The sequence below is a fragment of the Onychostruthus taczanowskii genome, unplaced genomic scaffold, assembly GCF_017590055.1.
Source record: "Onychostruthus taczanowskii isolate IOZ18803 unplaced genomic scaffold, ASM1759005v1 scaffold81, whole genome shotgun sequence".
NCBI lineage: Eukaryota > Metazoa > Chordata > Aves > Passeriformes > Passeridae > Onychostruthus > Onychostruthus taczanowskii.
In genome coordinates, this window is record NW_024506002.1 from 1,365,488 (window position 1) to 1,384,090 (window position 18,603).

Consider the following 18,603-nt stretch of genomic DNA (forward strand, 5'->3'; position numbering starts at 1 on the left):
AACAAGCCATGGAGGAGGGAATGTTACAGCCTCCCATGGATCTTGCTCTCATTTCAGTGCATTCCCAGCTCCTCTCTGACTCCCTGCCACCACTGCTCCTGTGATTCCTGGCCCTGGGAGCATCTCTCCCATTGAATATGGGGTTGGAATGAGTTTGCTTCCTGTTTATCAGATGTTTCTCAGTTCTCAGATGCATTCCCAAGGTTTACCTGTTTGATATCAGCAGAGAATGTCAGGGAAGAGCATCACCTCTTCCACACTGCCATGGAGATGGAAAGCTATCAAAGACCACAACAAATGTTGGCTTTGTTTTTCTGCACTTGTTTTTTATTGCTTTGTGCTGCATCAGAGGATCCTAAACCTGTGTGACAGCAGACTCAGGCTGTGATCCAGCTTATCAAAGACTGCAGCTGAACTGGACAGGAAATTATCCTTTTTTCCATCATGTTGGTGTGGAAGCGATGCCATCTCCTGTGGGGTAACAGCAGTCTTGGGACAGCCTCTCCTACCTGTGTCAGCTCTGGGAAGCACAGGATCTGAGCCAGGAAACCAACCCAGCAAACATAAATCCAAGGAAGAACCTCTCCATGCTTTTGAGATGTCCAGGGTCTCCCTGACTCCAGCTACTACAGATGAAATAGGAAGGAGAAGGGGTTTTTCCATCATGCCTGACCATGGAGGCACTGGCCCCGTTGCTCATCCCACCCCTTGGCCATGTCTGTTGCCACTGGCCATATGTTCTCCAATTTCTCTTTTCCATAGTTCTTCCTTTGGATGCACACCCTGGCTACCCCAGCTGTGCAGTTCCAGGAAGGCAGATCCTTTCTTGAGCAGCACTGACCATAAAAATGATTGTGCAAATTTGTGAGAGTAGGGTAATTTATCGTTTCCATGGTAGTGCTGGAGGAGAGAAGAGCACTGAGGAGTGAGGTATGGAATAGCAACAGAAACCTGGGAGACACAGATCACATTCCATCTTCCCTGTTTCTTTTCTTCTGAGTGGGTCATAAAACAAAAGCAAATGAGGCAATTGGAACTCCCTGTCCACTTTCCTGGGGCTTGTTTAAATGACGATTTACTTCAAGTAAAAGCTGCTTAGAGCCACTTAATTCTTCCAGGTGAAGTAAATATCTAGGCCAGTATTAAAAATTCCTTACAGATGTCTTCAGGAGGGCACTTAGCAAGCACTTTCCTGAAGAGAACATCTTGGATGCCTTTAAAGAGCAGAATCAGGTCTTAATGATGGTACATTTGATAGTGGAGCAGGACTTGGCATAGCCTTGGGAATATTTGGAAATTGCTCCAGTGATAGAGAGAGGAATAAAATGGGCTGCAGAGCAGTGAGGGTACATGCTCTGATTTTCAGCAATTAGTCAAAATAACTCTAGCTAAAGTTTTATTTCAGAGATCTGGGCATATTTCACTACCAATGAATGTAATCTGTGGTATTGCATTGCAAAATCCCTGTGAATTCCCTGGGTGGATCCCTTTGCCATGCTTGTCCCTTCCATAGTGTGGTTGGTATGACCTGCCCACCACATGGAACATCTGAAGGAAGCTCACACACTCAACTTCTGCTTTTAAATGAAAAAAAAAAAATCACCCTAAGAGCTGGAGATTTCCCATTAGGTCAGAAGCTCCCACCTATGCTATTTGGTCTCTTCTCTGGATATTCCTGTCCTAGAATTACCAATCCTTTAAGGCATCCTTTCCATGTTCTGCGTTGAGAAAACCTGTGTCTGAAAGGAATAATAATTATATACTGGATGTAATTGAGTGTAGACTGCTTGCCAGGCAAATAATATATGGAACAGCTGAGGCTGAGCCTGAGTGGATCCTTGGATGGGAATTCCTTGGACTCAGCCTTGACAGCTCCATTTGGGCATGTTTCAATCCAGACCCAAGCTCTGTGTGCTCTCAAATCTCTCTGTACCTGTGTGTGCCAACCTCCTGGACTGCCATTCATGCTTTACTACAGTTCTGCTCTAGAAATGGAAAGCGGCACTGGAATTGTCCATCAGCCACCAGGGTTGTGTGTTCCGTGAAGGAAGAACCTGAGGTGTTTGATGAACATGGTCTCCCAGGCATTCCCATGGACTTTGGTGTCACTCCTCATCAGGGACAAAGCCTCACACAAGGCTGGGTGCAGGAGGATTGCAGGGAAATCCCAGCCTTTCCCAGCCCTGTCCAAGCAGGGAACAGCAAGAACCTCTTGCAATTTGGGCAGTGTGGGGGAGGGATCAGATGCCCACTGCTCCAGCCCAGGAATGCATCACCTCCATCCAAGAGCTGCTCCTGGAGTCTCCTTTACACCAGAGGCAAAGTCGAGATGTTTTGGAGGTTTGACTGAGAGGGAAGTTGGTTGCTTTTCTTCTCTGTGGTGGCGTCCGGTCAAATGTTGGGTTTGATGACCTTGGAGTTGTTTTCCTTAATGATTTCCTTAACTCTGTGACTGGGAGTGCTCCTGGGTCGAGGGCTATCCAGCTGCTGCGAGTGACCAGAGTAGGAGCCCAGCTGTCTGTGAGCTCCTGGATCATTTCTGAACTGAAGCCAGAGCAGCACTTGCTGCTCCTTCCTGGCACTCCATGGTGTGGTGGCGTCCAGTCAAAGGTTGGGTTTGATGACCTTGGAGTTGTTTTCCTTAATGATTTCCTTAACTCTGTGACTGGGAGTGCTCCTGGGTCGAGGGCTATCCAGCTGCTGCGAGTGACCGATTCACTGCCAGTGGTTATCCCAAACATGCAGGAGGAGAGAGCCCAGGCCAGGCAGGAGCTCTGCACAGGGAGCCAGGGAGGATGAGCAGAGCCCTGCTGTTCTCATGGAAACCACTGCAGGGTTCTGTAGAGCAGGCAGTGGGACAGGCCAGGGAAAGGACACATCTTCCATGTCAGCACAGCCATGGGTTATCTACACATGAGCTCTACTGCTGCCAGTTCTTCTGGGGTGAATCATGTCCCAGAGGAGCTGCTTCCAACCCAGAGGCTGCTAGGGATTTTATACACACTCCATTTGCCTTTCCCCTCAGCTTGCACAGTTGAGTTTTTTTCACATTTAGGGGTTTTTTAAGTTTAGGTGTTTTGAAGGTAACATTTCGGTTCACCTTTGGAGTTGCCATTTGACTTGTGTGTAGCACGTTGTGATTAGTGATTAATTGCACAGGACATGTTGTGACTCCAGCCCGTGTCCTGGGGTGCTTGTCGCAGCAATGATGCACTGGGTGATTACTCACTCCCCTTAACCTGACAGCTGTATTTCTTCCCCTGACTGCTTAATGACCTTGGCCAGGTACGTGCCTTGTGTTTTGTTGGAGGGCGCTGGGGATGTGCAAATTTTTCTTTCCCTTGCGTGACCTTCATCCTGCCTTGGTAAGAGAAGGGAACTGTTCCATGAACAGATGGAGCGTTATTTCTAGAGGAAGGTGGATAACACAGGAAATTATTCATTCAAAACCCCTTCAGAAAACTCAGATGTTTGCCCCGAGAGAGTGTTGCAAATCCTAGTGCAAATACTTGCTCACACAAACTATCCAAGTACCTTGGAAATTGCTTGTGAATGTGGGAGTCATCCAGTCCCAGAGCAGAACAGTGCCGGGGACTTAATTGAGCCATTAAGGAAATTAGGAATAAGCAGGATTTTAAGCAGTAGTTACAGAAGAGATATTTTGTAAGCCATATGTAGGCAGGTTAGACTAAAAAAGGTTGTCAAGTCATAGCAGGTAAAAAAGAATAGTGTTCAAACCAGTCTGGGGATGGATAATTCACTGTAAAAGCAGCAAGGTTTGCTGCAAGTGGTGCTTGGCTCTTGTTACTCCTTAATGAATCGAATCTATTAGCCAGGGAAAACATCACGTTGTCTTGAAAAACAAATCATATTTGGATGCCTCTTCCCCTGCATTTGTACCCATTTTAACACGAGCACACTAATTATGCTGTGGAGATGATTTTGTTATGGCAGAAATGGAGCTGAGTTTGCAGCTGTAACTGTGGAGCTCTGGAGTGCTGGAAGAGGTACATGGGGAGAGATGCCTTTTAATTCCATTGTCTTTCTCTTTAGTATTTGTATCCCTGTGCTTCACAGAGTGTTTCTGCTCCCTTGGGTGCAGAGGCAAAGGCCCAACTGTGGGGGCTCAGCAGCCTCCAGGCTCCCATGGATGCCAGAGGAATGGTTTGAGGAATCATGTCCATGGCCCAGTTTCTACACAGATGGCAATGGGCTCACAAATTCCCAGGCTTCCTGACATGTTTCCCAATGCACAGGGAGCTGCATGAGTCATATTGCTCCAGCTCTGGTCCTTTTGGATGGAAATTATACTTTTAAATACATTCTGTGATTACATGCAGGGCGATGGGCTCGTTTGGAGGAGCTGGAATTCGAGCCATTAAGTTGAGTGGCTGCCATTATGTCCCATGTTTGCCAACAGATAATACACAGACATACTTCATCTGTGACAGCTTTGCCCTCTAGACTTTGAATAGAATTATCTTGGTACAGAGCTGATCTCTCCAGTATCATCCAGGTGCTCATTTCCTTGCACCAGGCAGCAAATGTGGCCTCCTGACGAGGTGAAGTGGGACAGGAAAGGGACAGCACTTGCTCGTGTCCTGTGCAGCATGACCTGGAGAGAGGGGAAAGGGACAATTACTCAATGGATGAGGTGACACTGATGTGCCCTGGTGGAGTCCCTGCCCATCTCACCCCTCTTTCAGGGCTCCTGCCAGAGCTCTGAGCTAGCAGGTTGTGGGGCTGTGCAGCAGCTGTGGGGCTGGGAGATGGGAGCAGGAAGATGGGGATGCTCATGGCTGTTCTCACCATGCCTGGATTGCTGCTGGCTCCCTGAGCAGCTCAGGGGGCTGGGGGGAACTCCTGGGTCAGAACGTGGTGATGGCTTGGAAAAACACCTGATCTTACCTTTCTATCCTGTGGCAGTGCCATCCAGGCCATGGCCCAGCTGAGGTAGCAGGCTGTAGCCAGTGGCTGCCCTGAGTTACTCCTGTTGAAGGGACATTTTGGCTCAGGCAGTTGTCCATGAAAACTGAGAAGCCATCAGCCAGGGACTTCCACTCATGGCTAGGCTGAGCTGAGCAAAGCAGCTTAGAGGTGGAAGGCTGCACATCCCTGAGCTGACCTGGCCAATCCCTGTGACAGGCTCCCAGGATCCCACGGCAATCTGCAGGACAGTCCTGTGCCTCTAACGAGCCCCCAGTAATTGCCTCCCTGATGAGACAGCCTTCCCAGCCAGCACTGTCCCCTCAGCTTTTAGGAGGCAGAAGTGATGGGAATAAGAACATGATGTCAGATCCCAGCTGGATTGTCACTGATGGAACCCTGGGACAAAGGTGGGCTGTGACACAGCCCTGCAGTGCCACCCCTGTGCTCTCCACTGCCCCCGGTGCTGCTGCCCAAAAGCAGCAGGAAGGCAGGGTGAGGCAGGGAGTGGGGCACAGTGTTCTGGGGCAGTGCAGGACCTGGGGGAGCCAGAGGATGCCACAGGCTTTGTTCAACAGCAGTCTCAAGGGGAGAAGCTGCTTTGCTCTCGTTCCTTTGAAGTCCTGCCTGTTTGCCCTGTCAGGAGCTGGGGGGTGGTGGGTGTGAGACATGGTTGCTCTGAGGACCTGAGCTGTGCCTGGCTGGGTTTGCTGTGCTCATGCTGCCAGCATGGGAGTGCTGGATGGCAGGGACTGCTCATCCCTGTGTTCCCCAGGATGCCCATGGCTGCTTTTCGGTCCAGGTGCTGGAATTCTGGAAATCGTGAGGAAGACTTGTGGTGTTGCTGGAATAATTCTCATGAATATCATCATTTTGGTGGAAAAAAGCTTTGTCTGGCCGTTTCTTATTCTGGGTGCTCATCTTGGTTTTTCCTTTTGCTACTGGAAGTGGGATTTTTCATTGGGTGGCTCTTGGTTTGCACAAGAACAGCTGGATGGGCTCCGCTTGCCCCTGGCTTGGGAGAAAAGGCTTTCAGTGCCCCTGCAGTCACTCAAAGGCCAGACTGGTTCCTGGGCAGGTGTTGCTTCTCCAGCCATTGCTCCTTTTGTGCTTCCTTTAATTAAATTTCCTGTGAGCTCAGGGTCTGTGAAACAGTTTGTAGATGTCGTTCCCCTCCTCTGCCAACAAACCCCTCCTGGACTCTGTTAGATGGGAACTGCAGGGACTTACCCTGAGAAACCAGGAGATGAGAACAGCAAATAAGGAGCCCAGGTGGTGAATTTAATCAGTGTAATACATTCATCTGGACTTTAATCCAGCCTGGCCATTGATTTGCACTAATAACAGTCGCCACTTTCTAACTTCTCAGTACTAAAAATATAATTTTTAAAATATTATCGTGTTGGCCTCTTACTACAATACCAATATATGCATTATTGAGGATTCCTGGGGATGTGTTTAATAAATTGTGGTCCAACATGACACAATCCAGGCTCTGCTTCATTATTAAATGGGGCTTTAGAGCACATGGCAGTGACTCAGTCACGAGGGGGCTCTTGCTGCTGCTTCCCTGTTCCTGGCCATCCAGGAGTGATGTTCCTGGTTTGTATTCCTAGCCTTGCATTTGAATTCATTTCCTTCCATGATTTTTAAACCTGGCCAACTGTGTCAGCTCTAAAGAGGACAAAGTATCCACACAGTGTTTTGTGAGTTCTGCTCCTGTCGCTTTCTTCATTTCCCTGGAGTTGCTGGGTCTGGGTGAGGGAAGTAGCTGCTCTGGGTGCCCCTGGTGTGTGTCTGTGTGCTGGGGACAGCTGCATGGCTTAGCTGTGTGTCACCAGCTTTGGGCTGGCTGCTGGCACTGCTGCAGCTGCAGGGATACAGATCCCATGTCTAGGATGAGCAGATCCGTGTGTTGTTCCCTTTTTAAGGAGCTGTGCTCAATAATTCAATCCACTGAGAGTCATCTGTGTGATTTTCTCCTTAATTCCTTTCTGCTTTGGCAACTTCCACATCCAGAGTAACAGGTGATGTACATTTTAACATATATATCCTTTAAAAGGAGGGTTACTCTTGCTTTCTTCAGAGCAATGACAATTTTATCTCCTCTCCTTGTAAAAACCATTTGGTCTCTCAGATGAACTCAGTTTTCCCACAGTCTGCTCCATGGCAGGGAAGTTGTTCGCTTTCCAGTTTGAATAAGGACAGGCTTTTGGTATAAAGTGAGCCTGGATTTAGCATTCCTGACATTCCCAGTCAAGTCTTGGTCATCCCTGGAGGGGTTTTGAGGCTGTGGATTGGCTGCAGCACAGGCATAGGGATGCTCAGGATGCTGTTGGTCCACGCTGTGTCCCTTAGCCCTGGGCTCAGCATTCCCTAGCAGCATCTTGTCCTTCTCTGTACATTCCCAGAGCTGAATTTATAGCTATTTAGTAATATTTCTATTTATTTACTAATAATCTGTTTGCTTATCTGCCTTACTCTGCCCCTTGGGTGACTGAGAGAGCACCAGGTCCCTCCTGGTGCTGCTGTGGGCTGTTCATGATGCCTCAATGTTACTGGGCCCAGTGTTTGCTGGGCTGGGACTTTGTGGAACTGGGAGCACACCTTGGGAATCCTGACTGCTCCCCATCCAGGCAGCAGCCTGCAGGCTCAGCCACTGAGGCTGGGCTGGGTGTAAATCAAAGCCCCAGCCTCCTGCTGGCATTGCAGTACAACTCCAGGTCTTTGAGGCTGTTGTGGCCTTGGCTTGGGAATGTCAGGAGTCCCTTCTGGGGGCAGGAGGCTGGGATTTGTGTGAGTATCTTAGGTTTGGCTCTTGGAGGGTGTTTATTGTTAGTTACTGAGTGCTGCAGTGAGGGATCTGCACTGACAGCCCCTTCCAGCCCCGAGCCCACAGCCCTGGCAGCTGCCCTGGCTCTGCTTGCTGAAGGTGCTGCTTGCCCTGGAGCAGTTCAGACTTGGACTTCCCAGCCCCAATCTCATCATTTATCTGAGTTAAAAGATGATGGCAAGTGGTTATTTGTAATTACTCTACATGAAAGATATGTCATGAGGCTAAGGGAGGCTTGGTGTGCCCCATCCAAGGAGGGGATGGGGAGCAATTAGGGGGACATATGCTCCATCCAAACACCTCACACCTGCGTGGGCTGTGCTTCAGTGGGGTCCCTCTGCCTCATTACCACCTTCCATTCTCCTCCTCATTGCTGCCAGGGTTTTACTCAGCTCTCCATCCATGGCCCTGCCTTGTGGCTGCTGTTATTAATAGGAATGACACGGGCGATAATCAAAATAAGGTGGAAAATGAGACTAATTCCATCCCCTGGGCTCTGCTGCTGCAGCCTGGCTGAGGCCAGGTGATTTCCTATCTGCCAGGTGAGATCTTCTCAAGAAAGTGGAAATCAATGAAAAACAGAACAACCCACTCCTAAGGAACCTTTCTGTCTGTACTGACTCTCCACATAAGATATAGATAAATGAAAGATAGATAAAGCTTCCAACTGAGTGTGGCAGCCTTCCCAGAATATGGGATGTGGGAGACTCTTACTCCAATCAGCCTCTTTCAGCTGAAATCCAGTCATTAGTTAAATTCATCAAGGGGCTTGAAAGCAGAAAGGGAAATTCTTTGACTTGTGCTTAACCTTTGGGTGATTGCACCTCTTGAGAGAATGAGCAAATCAAGTGGAGCTGCCCTCCCCTGTGTTTGGTGAATGAGCCGTGGGGCCATTCACTGAGATTGGGCATTATTCACTTTGTATAATTCCTGACGAGAGGTTTAAAAATAAACACACCACCAAAGGGACTCTGGGGAGATTATGCAAGAGCAGGATGGGCTGGGTGATGCTCTCCTGTGCTCTGCTCCATCAGCTGAGCTGTCCTGGCTGGGAGGAGCAGCAGGATGTGGGACTGAAACATGGGATGCACTGCTCCCCTCCTCACTCCGTGGGCTCGGCTGTGCTGGATTTCATGGCAGCAAGTCCCAGCAGAGCTGGGGGAGCTCTGGGAGGTCCCAGCAGGCTCCCAGCCCCAGCAGCCTGTGCTGTGTTGCTGCCACTGAGGCAGTGTGAGGTGCCTTCCCTCTGGGATCACCAGGAGCAGAGCCGTGCTCTCCCTTGGCTAGGCTCTGTGCAACTCTGCTGGGTCCTGTCCTTCCCCCCAGCAGTGATTGCTTTGAACACCAGCTCTGTGTATCCTTCTTTGAAGCTGTTTTGGCTGCCTCCATTGTGGAAGGGCCGGTGAACACAGTGTGGGAAATGCTATTGTGGTTTTACAGGGCTTTTATGTTGTCTGAACAAAGGGCAGCTCTGTACAAGAACAATTTGAGCAAATGGCATCCACTCACCACATTTCTCCCTCCTCCCCTCACAGCCTGCTCCTATTCCTGCATCCTGCTCCTGTGGAGGAGGACAGAGTTTATGTAACACAGATTTGAAAGGGAACTACCCAGAGCTCTCATTTTTTTACTGTTACAACTCTACTGATGCAGTAATAAATTATCTAATAGAGAAATACTTTCCTGCCTTAAAGATTATTCATATTCCCAGAGACCATGGTGCTGGAAACTTTGAGGTCCTTGAAGGTATCTAAGGAGATGGTGAATGATGATAGATTTATTTAGGGTTGTGAATGTGGCTCTTCACAAAGTGCTTTTTGGATTCGTGAGAAGCTCTGTGCTGAAAAGGATCTTGGAATCTTGTGGGCTTCCAGTGATTATTTATCTCTCAAAGAGGAGTGGACAGGTGAAAATGGTTTGAATGACCCTTTTGTGCACATTTCAGTCTCCATGGACCACTAAGCCCCTGATTTCTTCTTCAGGCTGGCCCATAAGAAGCCAGTAAGTGTTGATGTGTTGGGAATATTTAGCAAAATGTTGCAGTAGTGGCTGATTTCACTCAATGGTGTTTAATCCTCGACTGCTTCACTGCAGGCTGGGCTGAGGTGGAGCAGATGTTCTTGTCCAGTTGTGCATCCTGGCTCGGGAAGTGAGCAGAGCCAGGGAAGATGCACCAGACTGGAGGCAGGGGCTCACCCATTCCCCACAATAATTTTCCGGTTGGTCCTGTCATGTGGAGCTGGAGCAAAGTCCCTCTGCAGGGACACAGCAGGGTCATGGCTCAGAGATTTAAATCCTGCAGTGGCCTGGGAGGAGTTGTAACCCCTGGCTCAGAGGTCACTCTGTAAATGTGCTTTGGGAAGCCATCCTAGGTGGTGTTCCTGGGCTTTTTTCCTCAGGATGTGCTGTGGATATAGGCTGTAAGAGGCATTCCCCTCCCCTTCCTCTCCTTTGGCTCGTGTGGATTTGCTCCACAGGTGCTCCAGTAACAGGGTCAGACAGATCCCACCAGCTCCTGTGAGAGGCAACTGTTCCTGTTACTCCTTTTATTCTTTATTTTCCTGCTTACTTTGATGGGGATATTCATTTGATCTTGATAAAGGTGCCACAAAGGCATGGCTGGAAAAGAGAGTTGTAAAATCTGGAGTCAAACTCCTACTTTTGAGCACCTCCTTTTTACTCATGGAAAGCTCCCATGTGGCATTAATGGCACCTTAAAGCCCTTTGGCTTTGGAAAGTGCAAGGGGAGAGGGAGGCAGTGGGGATCTTTGGCCAGATGGACCTTTCTGAGCTTTCCCAGCACTGGTGAGGACAGAGTCCAGCATCCTTGGCACATGCTGTCAGAGGTGGGGCCTTGCAGAGTCCCCTGAAACCCTTTTTTACTGTTTGTTGTTGTTGTCATTTTATTTTGGCAGCACCTCTGATGTAATTCTGTATTTCCAGTGGCCACGTTCCTTCCTGGAAATGCCACCAGACGGGAAGAGAAAGCAAAATCCTCCCAGCCCTTCAGCAGGAATAGTTTCATTCCTTTCCTCTGGCTTTGCTCACTGTTGTAAAGCACTCACCTGTTGTGCTGGGGTGCTGGAAGTGTCTTGAAGGAGCATCTCTAGAGGGAGGGTTTGTAACTGAATTCTTGGAGGTTTGCTGTGGAAACCTCTGGGGAGAATCCCTGGGAAGGCTGAGCTGGTCCTGCTAGTTCAGGGATCATACCCTCTGTTCTTAGGGCGCTTAAGCTGTGCATGGAGTTAGACAGAGCCTTATCTCTTTGCCCTTTTTCTTTTCCTCATTAAATTAATTGGTTTGTGCTGCTGGGATGTGGAAGTGGCCCCTCCTCTCCGTGCCCTGGAATTTCCCTTGGCCCATGGTGTTTGTTCAGCCAGTGCCTGGTGCCCAGCCCACACAACATCCCAGGAGTTAATCTTCTCTTCTGCCCACTGAGAAAGTTTTTCCTCCACCCCACAAAGTGCTCTGCAGGGCTCCTGTAAAGCAGCAATCATTATTCTCAGGTCTGTAGCTCCCAAATGCTCCTGGGCATTGCTGCACTCATGGTACCAGGTAAAAGCATTGAGGAATTTTCTCTTTGGGCTCTTTACTTTGGGCAAGCAACTGACAGGAATAATTGATTTTAAGAGGAAGTAGGACTTGCACCTGGCAGACAGGCAGTGTTCAGGGGATGTCACACTGAATGTCCTTGTCACCTGCTGCATTTCTTCTCACTGCTTCTTCTTTCCTATGGGTAGGACACTTTCCCAAATATCTAAGTTCTAATTTTTGTAAATTTACAAGGCTAAGATTTTGTGAATTCCTCTGGTGGGCACAGAGAACATAACTTTATTTCCATCAACCTTCACCCTACAGAAACTGCTGTGTCTTGGAGAGTGTGCTTTAATATTTCACTATTCCTGCAGTGATTATTATTCTTAAATGCCATTCTTTGGTTTTGGTAATGGCCAAATCATAGATGGGATGAGCATTAAGATGTGGGAAATGCAAACTTCTGTCTCAGCCAGTTAAACACAGAGTGAATTCTAGGGCATGATTCACCTGGCTGGAAGGTAAATTGCTGAAATAGCCGGGATGAATCACGCTCCAGATGTGTCTCTTTCTCTTCACTGGCTATCAGAGAGTCCAGATGACTCCCTCAGCTGCAGTGTGGGAGAATCTGACTTTATGGCAGAGAAGTTCTTTCCAAGGTCTTTGGCTGAATATCTGTGACCACCGCACTAAGGTCAGCCTTGAAGCTGAGAGACGTGAACTTTCTGGAGTGAAGAGCTCCTGTGTTGAATTCTCTGAGAAAATAATATTTCATGCTGACCTTTCTGCAGTTTGTCATCTCCTGCTGCTGCAGATGTCAGGTTCTGTCTCCATAACCCTGCCCTGAGAGAGCTGGACGGCTCCATGGATGCAGCAAGATGTCTTGCAAGATAAATTAAACTGCATATTTTCATTTTAGGCCCTGACATTCTCTGAATGGGCTCAGCACGTGGGATGGCTGGAGCTCCAGTTCTCAACATCCTTTTGGAACAGGCTGAGCTGGATTTGTGTTCCAAAAGGGCAAGGCTTCCTTGCAGGATTCCTGGGATGTGGATCCCTTCCTTGAGCTGAGAGCAAGGGCCAGGGCTGGGCAGGACCAGGCCCTGCTGGCACTGATGAGTGAGAGCCAAGGGCTTGGAGCCTGTCTCCTTGAGATCAAGAAGCACCTTGCAAAGCCCCCCCAGCTCCTGACATCCCCTGAAAGCATCTTCTAGACCTGTGTGTTAACAGCACAAAAAGGCCGAGGTGTCCCTCTGTCTGTCCCTCTGTGTCCCTCTGCAGTCCCTGCCTGTTCCTCAGAGCTGGGATTTGTGCCTCGGGCTCGGGAATGGATTTTTGCAAAGTAGGCTGGGAGGGTTTGAAGCACAGTCCCTCTGAAGTTTGGGCTCAGTGACGTTTCTGTGGCAGTTTGTGCCCAGAACTGGCTGTGTGTGAAGTGACAGCAGAGTCTCTGTCAGCTGAAGCAGAAGCAGCAGGAACACGGCTCCTGCGTAATAGCTCTGCTCCTGGTTCCTCATCAGTGCAAAAGGGACTAAAATACCCAATGGCATTAACAAAAGGAACAAGTGTCAGGCCAACCCGATTCATTTTTTGACAAGAAAACTGATTTTGCAGCCAAAGAGAACGTACTCTACAGCATTTACTGAGAGGAGCTGAGTGCAGGATCCCTGTGAGCCACGGCTGGGAGGTGGCCGTGGGGAAAGGGGGACGTGTGAGCTATTACTGGGAGATCTCTGTGACACTGCAATAAATATTTCATGCTGTTCCACAAATCTCTGGTAAGGTCCCTTTGGGAATAGTATTTGCAATTCTGGTCATCTGTGTTCCAGAAGAATGCAGGCAGGGTATGTGGAAGCCTGAAAGGGCTGGTGAAGTGCCTGGGGGAAGGAAAAGCTGGGGGCTGGAAGGGCAGAACTTCCTTACCTGGAGGAAGGTACTTCTTTACCAGGAAACCACACCTGGACAGCATCCATAAATATGGCAGAGGGGAATCCCTGGTGAAGGAGAAGAGCTCAGTCCTGGCAGAAGAACAGATAAGTGGTTCAGATCTGAAGTGTCATCCCCTCCAGATCTGTCCTGGGGATCTCTGTACTTTAAACTGATCCCTGTTTATGGGAGCATCCAGGAACCCTGACTGGGAGCAGAGCAAGGGTTGTGAGGAGGCACTGAAACCCCTCTGAGCATCCAGCTGTTGTACTGGGATCAGAAATGGGTTTCTATAATTGATACTTCTCCAGATGTGGCTCCCCTGCTTTGCTGAGCCCAGCTCTGGGGTGAGCTGGGAGTCCACCATCATCTGATTGTAGGTGCTGCTGGTTTGGGTGGGACCCTCTGGTGCCGTGCTCCCTCCAGCTGTGTCTCAAAAGCCCAGATGTGGGATGACCCCTCAGTGAAGCAGGAGGTGCCCTCAGCCACGAGTTCAGCCATCCCCCGAGGGCTTGTTGTGTGCCGTGGTTTTCTGCCTGGTGTCCCAGGACCTTGTGGGGCTCATGTGGACAATCCCCTGTAGGACACACAAAGGGGACAGGTTTCTTCTACAGCTGATTTTGAATTAGAAGGGACAATTTGTCAGAGTAGAAGTGGGAGGAGCACAGCTTTACTTTGCTGCCCACTGACTGGATCTGTCTGGGTTTTGAGGATGAAAGGCACTGCCAGGTTAAGCCTTGTAGGTCTTGCTGCTTTGTGTGACTGACTCCACAACTGCAGGGCCGGGACTGCAGCCCTGGCTGTCCCAAACCCAAGAAAATCAGATTTGTAAAGGAGAGCCAGTCCAAGGCAAATGGTAAATCAGGCCCTTTAATCTGTTGTCTGGATTGTCTGGATGACTTCAGTGTTCTCTGTTGAAGCTGGGAACCTGGAGCTGTGCTGGAAGGTCTCCTTCAAGTTCTCCCTGTGCGGGCAGTGATTACCAGGGTTTGGGGATGCCAGACTTGCATTAAGAGCTTCCACACTTGCACACCCACAGCGAGGGGTTATTGTCTGTGTGCCTTGTGTTCCTTCCCCAGCTGAGGGGACACTGTGGCTCTCAGAGCCTCGCCACAACAAGGTCTGGAGTGGCTACAGGTTTGAGCTCCATCCCTGTGAGCTCAAACTGGGACTTGGAGGGAGCCCAAGAGCATGGTCAGGGGGTCTCAGTGGCAGAACTAATGAACCCAGGATGGCTCTGACAGACTGATTAGCACATGGGGAAAATCTGTGTTTGCTCAGCACAGAATACCTGCAGTGGGCAACACATAAACACAATTTATTGCTCTGTTAAAAACACACAGCTGCCAGTCAGAGGGCAGGGGGTGTGCTGGGCATGGCTGGATGGCTGGTGGTGTGGAAGGCACCAGTGCTGGGATGCTCCCTCCTGCCAGCACGGAGCAGGAGTTTCATGGCTGTCACAGAGGAGACCTGGGCTGTGCTGGTGCACTTCTGAGGCTCCATGAGCTCCACAGGCAGAGATGTTCCTGAGGTCCTGTCACACGCCAGGCTGGCCTCATCCAGTGTCCATGGTCCACAAGCTGCTCCATGCAGCCTGTCCCCACAGCCAGGAGCTGCAGGATTGCCCTGGGCTGTGCTGCAGGCCAGGCCTGGGGCAGGTCAGCAGCATGTCACAAGTGAGGGGTGTCAGTACATCACCAGCACTAAAACAGGCAGACTCCAGTTTCAAAAGAAGCCTTCTAAATACATGCACTAACTTTGCTTGGATCTGCATGGAAAGCTTCCCCAAACCTCTGACATTTCAACCAAAGTGAAGATTCCTCTGCAGGACACCGTCACTTGTTTTTGCTGGTTTTGGGAAGTTCACAGTGTGTCAGTGGAATTGTCCCTGACAGATGTGCCTGTGTGGAATGTCAGGGGAGCTGCCAGGCCCTGGGGGACAGGGGACACGGCACCTGGAGCTTGCCTGGCACGGTTGGGAGCAGGATGGGGACAGTGGGAAGGGCAGGGTGGAGCTGCCATGGAGGTGTGGTTTGGCTGCGAGCTGTGCTGCTGTGCATGTGAGGGGCTGGGGCTGCAGGCATTCCCTGACTGTGCCTTTCTCTCCCCAAGCTGATCAGTGGTGGTTCCATTGTCAGTGCTGAGGCAGTATGGGATCACGTCACCATGGCCAACCGGGAGTTGGCGTTTAAAGCAGGAGACGTCATCAAGGTCCTGGATGCTTCCAACAAGGACTGGTGGTGGGGTCAGATCGACGATGAGGAAGGATGGTTTCCCGCCAGCTTCGTGAGGGTGAGTGACTTTCTGCTTTTTACTGCCCTAAGGAATCACTGCCCATGCTCAGGGCGTCAAGAACTAAGCTCTCGCTCAGTTTTTGCAGTGTTTGTTCTCACTGATGCTGATTCCCACTTCTTTGCCTGTTTTCTGTCCAAAAAATAGGCAGCAAAGAAGGTTTCTGCTTGCTGCTGCCTCCCCAGCACACAGTTCCCCTCTGGTGCAGGTCTTGTGTATCCCCCAGATCTGGCCAGTGCCAAGAGAGAGAGATCCCTGACTGGAACTGGAGCTGGGCAGCCCAAAAACGTTAATGCTGTTACTCTGACCTGGGATAACAAATTGTGTTTGGTATTTTGGGATTTTAGTATTTTGGGATAACAAATTGTTTGGTATTTTGGGTATACAAATTGTGTTTGGTATTTTGGGATAACAAATTGTGTTTGGTATTTTGAGTCTGACCCTGCAGCTAATGGTGGCAACAAGTCTGGAAAATGGGTTTGTGTCAAGTGTGATTGAGGTGAAAACCTTTTTGCAGAAACAGTCTCACCTGTGTCACTAACACATCTCCTCTGGGCTGCAGCTGGAAAGGCTGAACAGAGCAATCTCATTTTGTTTGCTTAATTTAAACAATGAAATATTCTGGGCCAGTTTAACCTCTCAGTGCACTGACCAGTGATGATTTCTTTGTGGTTCTGGGGAAAAGATTTAACAGCCCTTTGGTGTGGTGTCACAAAGAAATTGTCTACAGGAGGTTGAAGAATAATCTGGAAAACACTGTTAGGTTTATTTGAAAACACACCAAAAAACCAAATGAACCAGTGTCTTTGGGGCCCCAGCCCATGGATCATGGTCTTAGCTGAACTCCCCATTTCTCCCTACTCTTTTCAAAGGCTGGGAGGATGGTTTTAGAAACTGGGGAACAAAGGAGAGTGGAATCAGTGAATCTCAGACAAATGTCTGGAACACATCCTGGATCCTCATCCTTGGTGCTGAGGGTTACAACAGCCTGACCAGGCAGGTTTCTTGTCTGTTCTGTCCAGTATCCCAATGACAGCAATCCTTCCATCAGCTCTGCAAGAGGCTGGCTTGGCTGTTCCATCTGGGAATCACTTGTTGACGGCAGGCAGGGAGCAGACACCTGCCCTTTCCCCTCCCAGAGGGGAGCAACGCCTGGCTCTGCTGCCTTAGAGAGAATTAATATTTAAAAACAACAATTCTGGCCGATTTTGTCTGCAGGTCTTGAAGGGAGGCTGGAGGAAAAGATTTGCCCCTCAGGTTTCCAAAGCAGCTAAACAAGGAATGAAAGAACTGCGAGAAGAGCAGATGATCACTCACATCATGAGCAGGCTGCGTTTTTCTCTGTTGTACTTTGAGCCCTGTTTTTTTAAGATGATGCCAGAAAACTGCCTGATTTAGCCTGGGTGGTTCTAGTTTTACTTGCAAAATAATTGCTTTTCTTTATATCTGTATTTCTCTTCTGCAAGCACAGAAGGAAAAGAGAACAATATGTTGCATAGAATATGAATAGTATTCAAGTGAGGGATGTCAGACAGACCAGACAGGTATAAAGCCAAATAGGATTAATTTCAGGAGATTTCAGACTTCAGGCCTCTTGTAAGTACTAACAGGAGTGCAGGAGAAGATCACTGCACAGTTGGGTTCCTCTCAAAGTCCTTTGAATCACTTCTGAGGACAAAACTGGGCTGGGAACCCAGTTTGCAATGAGATGTCTGACGCTTCTTGCTCTCCAGCCAGATCATCTGAAAACCTTTGGCAAAGCATTTGGCACTCACAAAATCTCATAGCAGGGAACTTCACATTTGCAAGTGGAGAGGAAAACAGGAACCTGCTGATTCCCTTGGCCTCCTTTACATGACAGCCAGGGGTGGCAAACAAAAAGGCTCCTGAATTCCCTGCACACACAGCAATTGTTGTCTCCCTGCTCACACCTGCACTAATCCTCTTAGTAGCTTGGGACTTGGATAGAACGAAGGTGGGGAGAAAAAACCACAGAGGTTTGGGAGCTCAGAACCTTTCAAGGAGAAACTGGATGGATAAAGCAATGTTTTTTTGGGGGGAAGAGAAAGCACAGTGTAGGAGAAGTAAAATTTGGAGCCAGCAGGGAATGGTGAATCAGCAGGGGCTGCTGCACTCAGAAAGGTCACGAAACCCCCAAGTCAGAAAGGTGGATAAGAACTCCAGAACTAAATTTATGACCCAGCAACAAGCTGGGTTTAGACAGGTGAAGGTGTCTGTGGTGTATTTTAGCCTGTTCTGAGCACAGTGGACACCCACAGGGTGCACGTTGTCTTTGAACATCCTGTCAACTTCCAGTGGTCTGACAGGTTGGGAGGTACAGCTGAGAAAAACCAGCAGGAATTTCAGACAAGATTTCACATTCTTGTGGTGGAAATGCCACTTTTTCCCCGTCTGTGGATGGCAGAGCCTTGGGCTGTCTGTACATTGTGGGCTACAGATGAGTTTTTGCATAACCAGCACATTGACACTGTCTCAGAAAAACAGTCTCAGTGTTGGTAGGGAAGGATTTAGAGCACAGAATAACAGTCCAGGGCTGCCCATGGACCCATTGTTGTACCTTGAGGTCTCCTTCAGAAAGCACAGCAAGCCTCAAAACAAAGTTTGACTGCAGAGCTCCTCATCAAGGGTCCAAAATAGCCCAGGTGAGACACTCCAAACACAGGAAATCAAATGGCTTAATGTTTGGGCTCTGACATATTTCCACTGCAAGAGAAATAAAAAGAGGAAAGCTTATGGATGCTGTGCAATGGAATCTCTCCTCAGAGACATGGCAGAGTGCCCCTGTCCTGGGCAGGGAGGGGGATTTATTCCTGTGTAAAGCTCTCCTTAGTCTCTTTGGATACCAGACTGAGCTTGCAGAATATATTTCTTCTCACCTCAGCAATGCTGAGTCTCCCTTCCTTATGTTACTAAGCCAAGGTAAAGAGCAAAACTGGGGCTGAGGAGCTTTTACTGCAGCTTCTTGTAGTGCCTGGTGACTGGAGAAGGGAAGAAGTGGTCCTGCCAAGGAGCAAGGAGGGGCTGTAAAATCCTCATGGTCTCCTCTTCCAGGAGAAGGTGCAGGGGTGGAG

At 49.2% G+C, this 18,603-nt stretch overlaps 1 protein-coding gene across 2 annotated transcripts in view; it reads left to right on the forward strand.

Moving 5' to 3' along the window:
* ARHGEF9 (Cdc42 guanine nucleotide exchange factor 9) overlaps window positions 1-18,603 on the forward strand; it is a 191,102-nt gene that overhangs the window by 118,114 nt on the left and 54,385 nt on the right. For both annotated transcript variants that reach the window (XM_041424416.1, XM_041424415.1), the window contains exon 5: window positions 15,332-15,511. In XM_041424416.1, coding sequence (XP_041280350.1) covers window positions 15,332-15,511 — 180 coding nt within the window. The remainder of the gene's footprint in view (window positions 1-15,331; window positions 15,512-18,603) is intronic.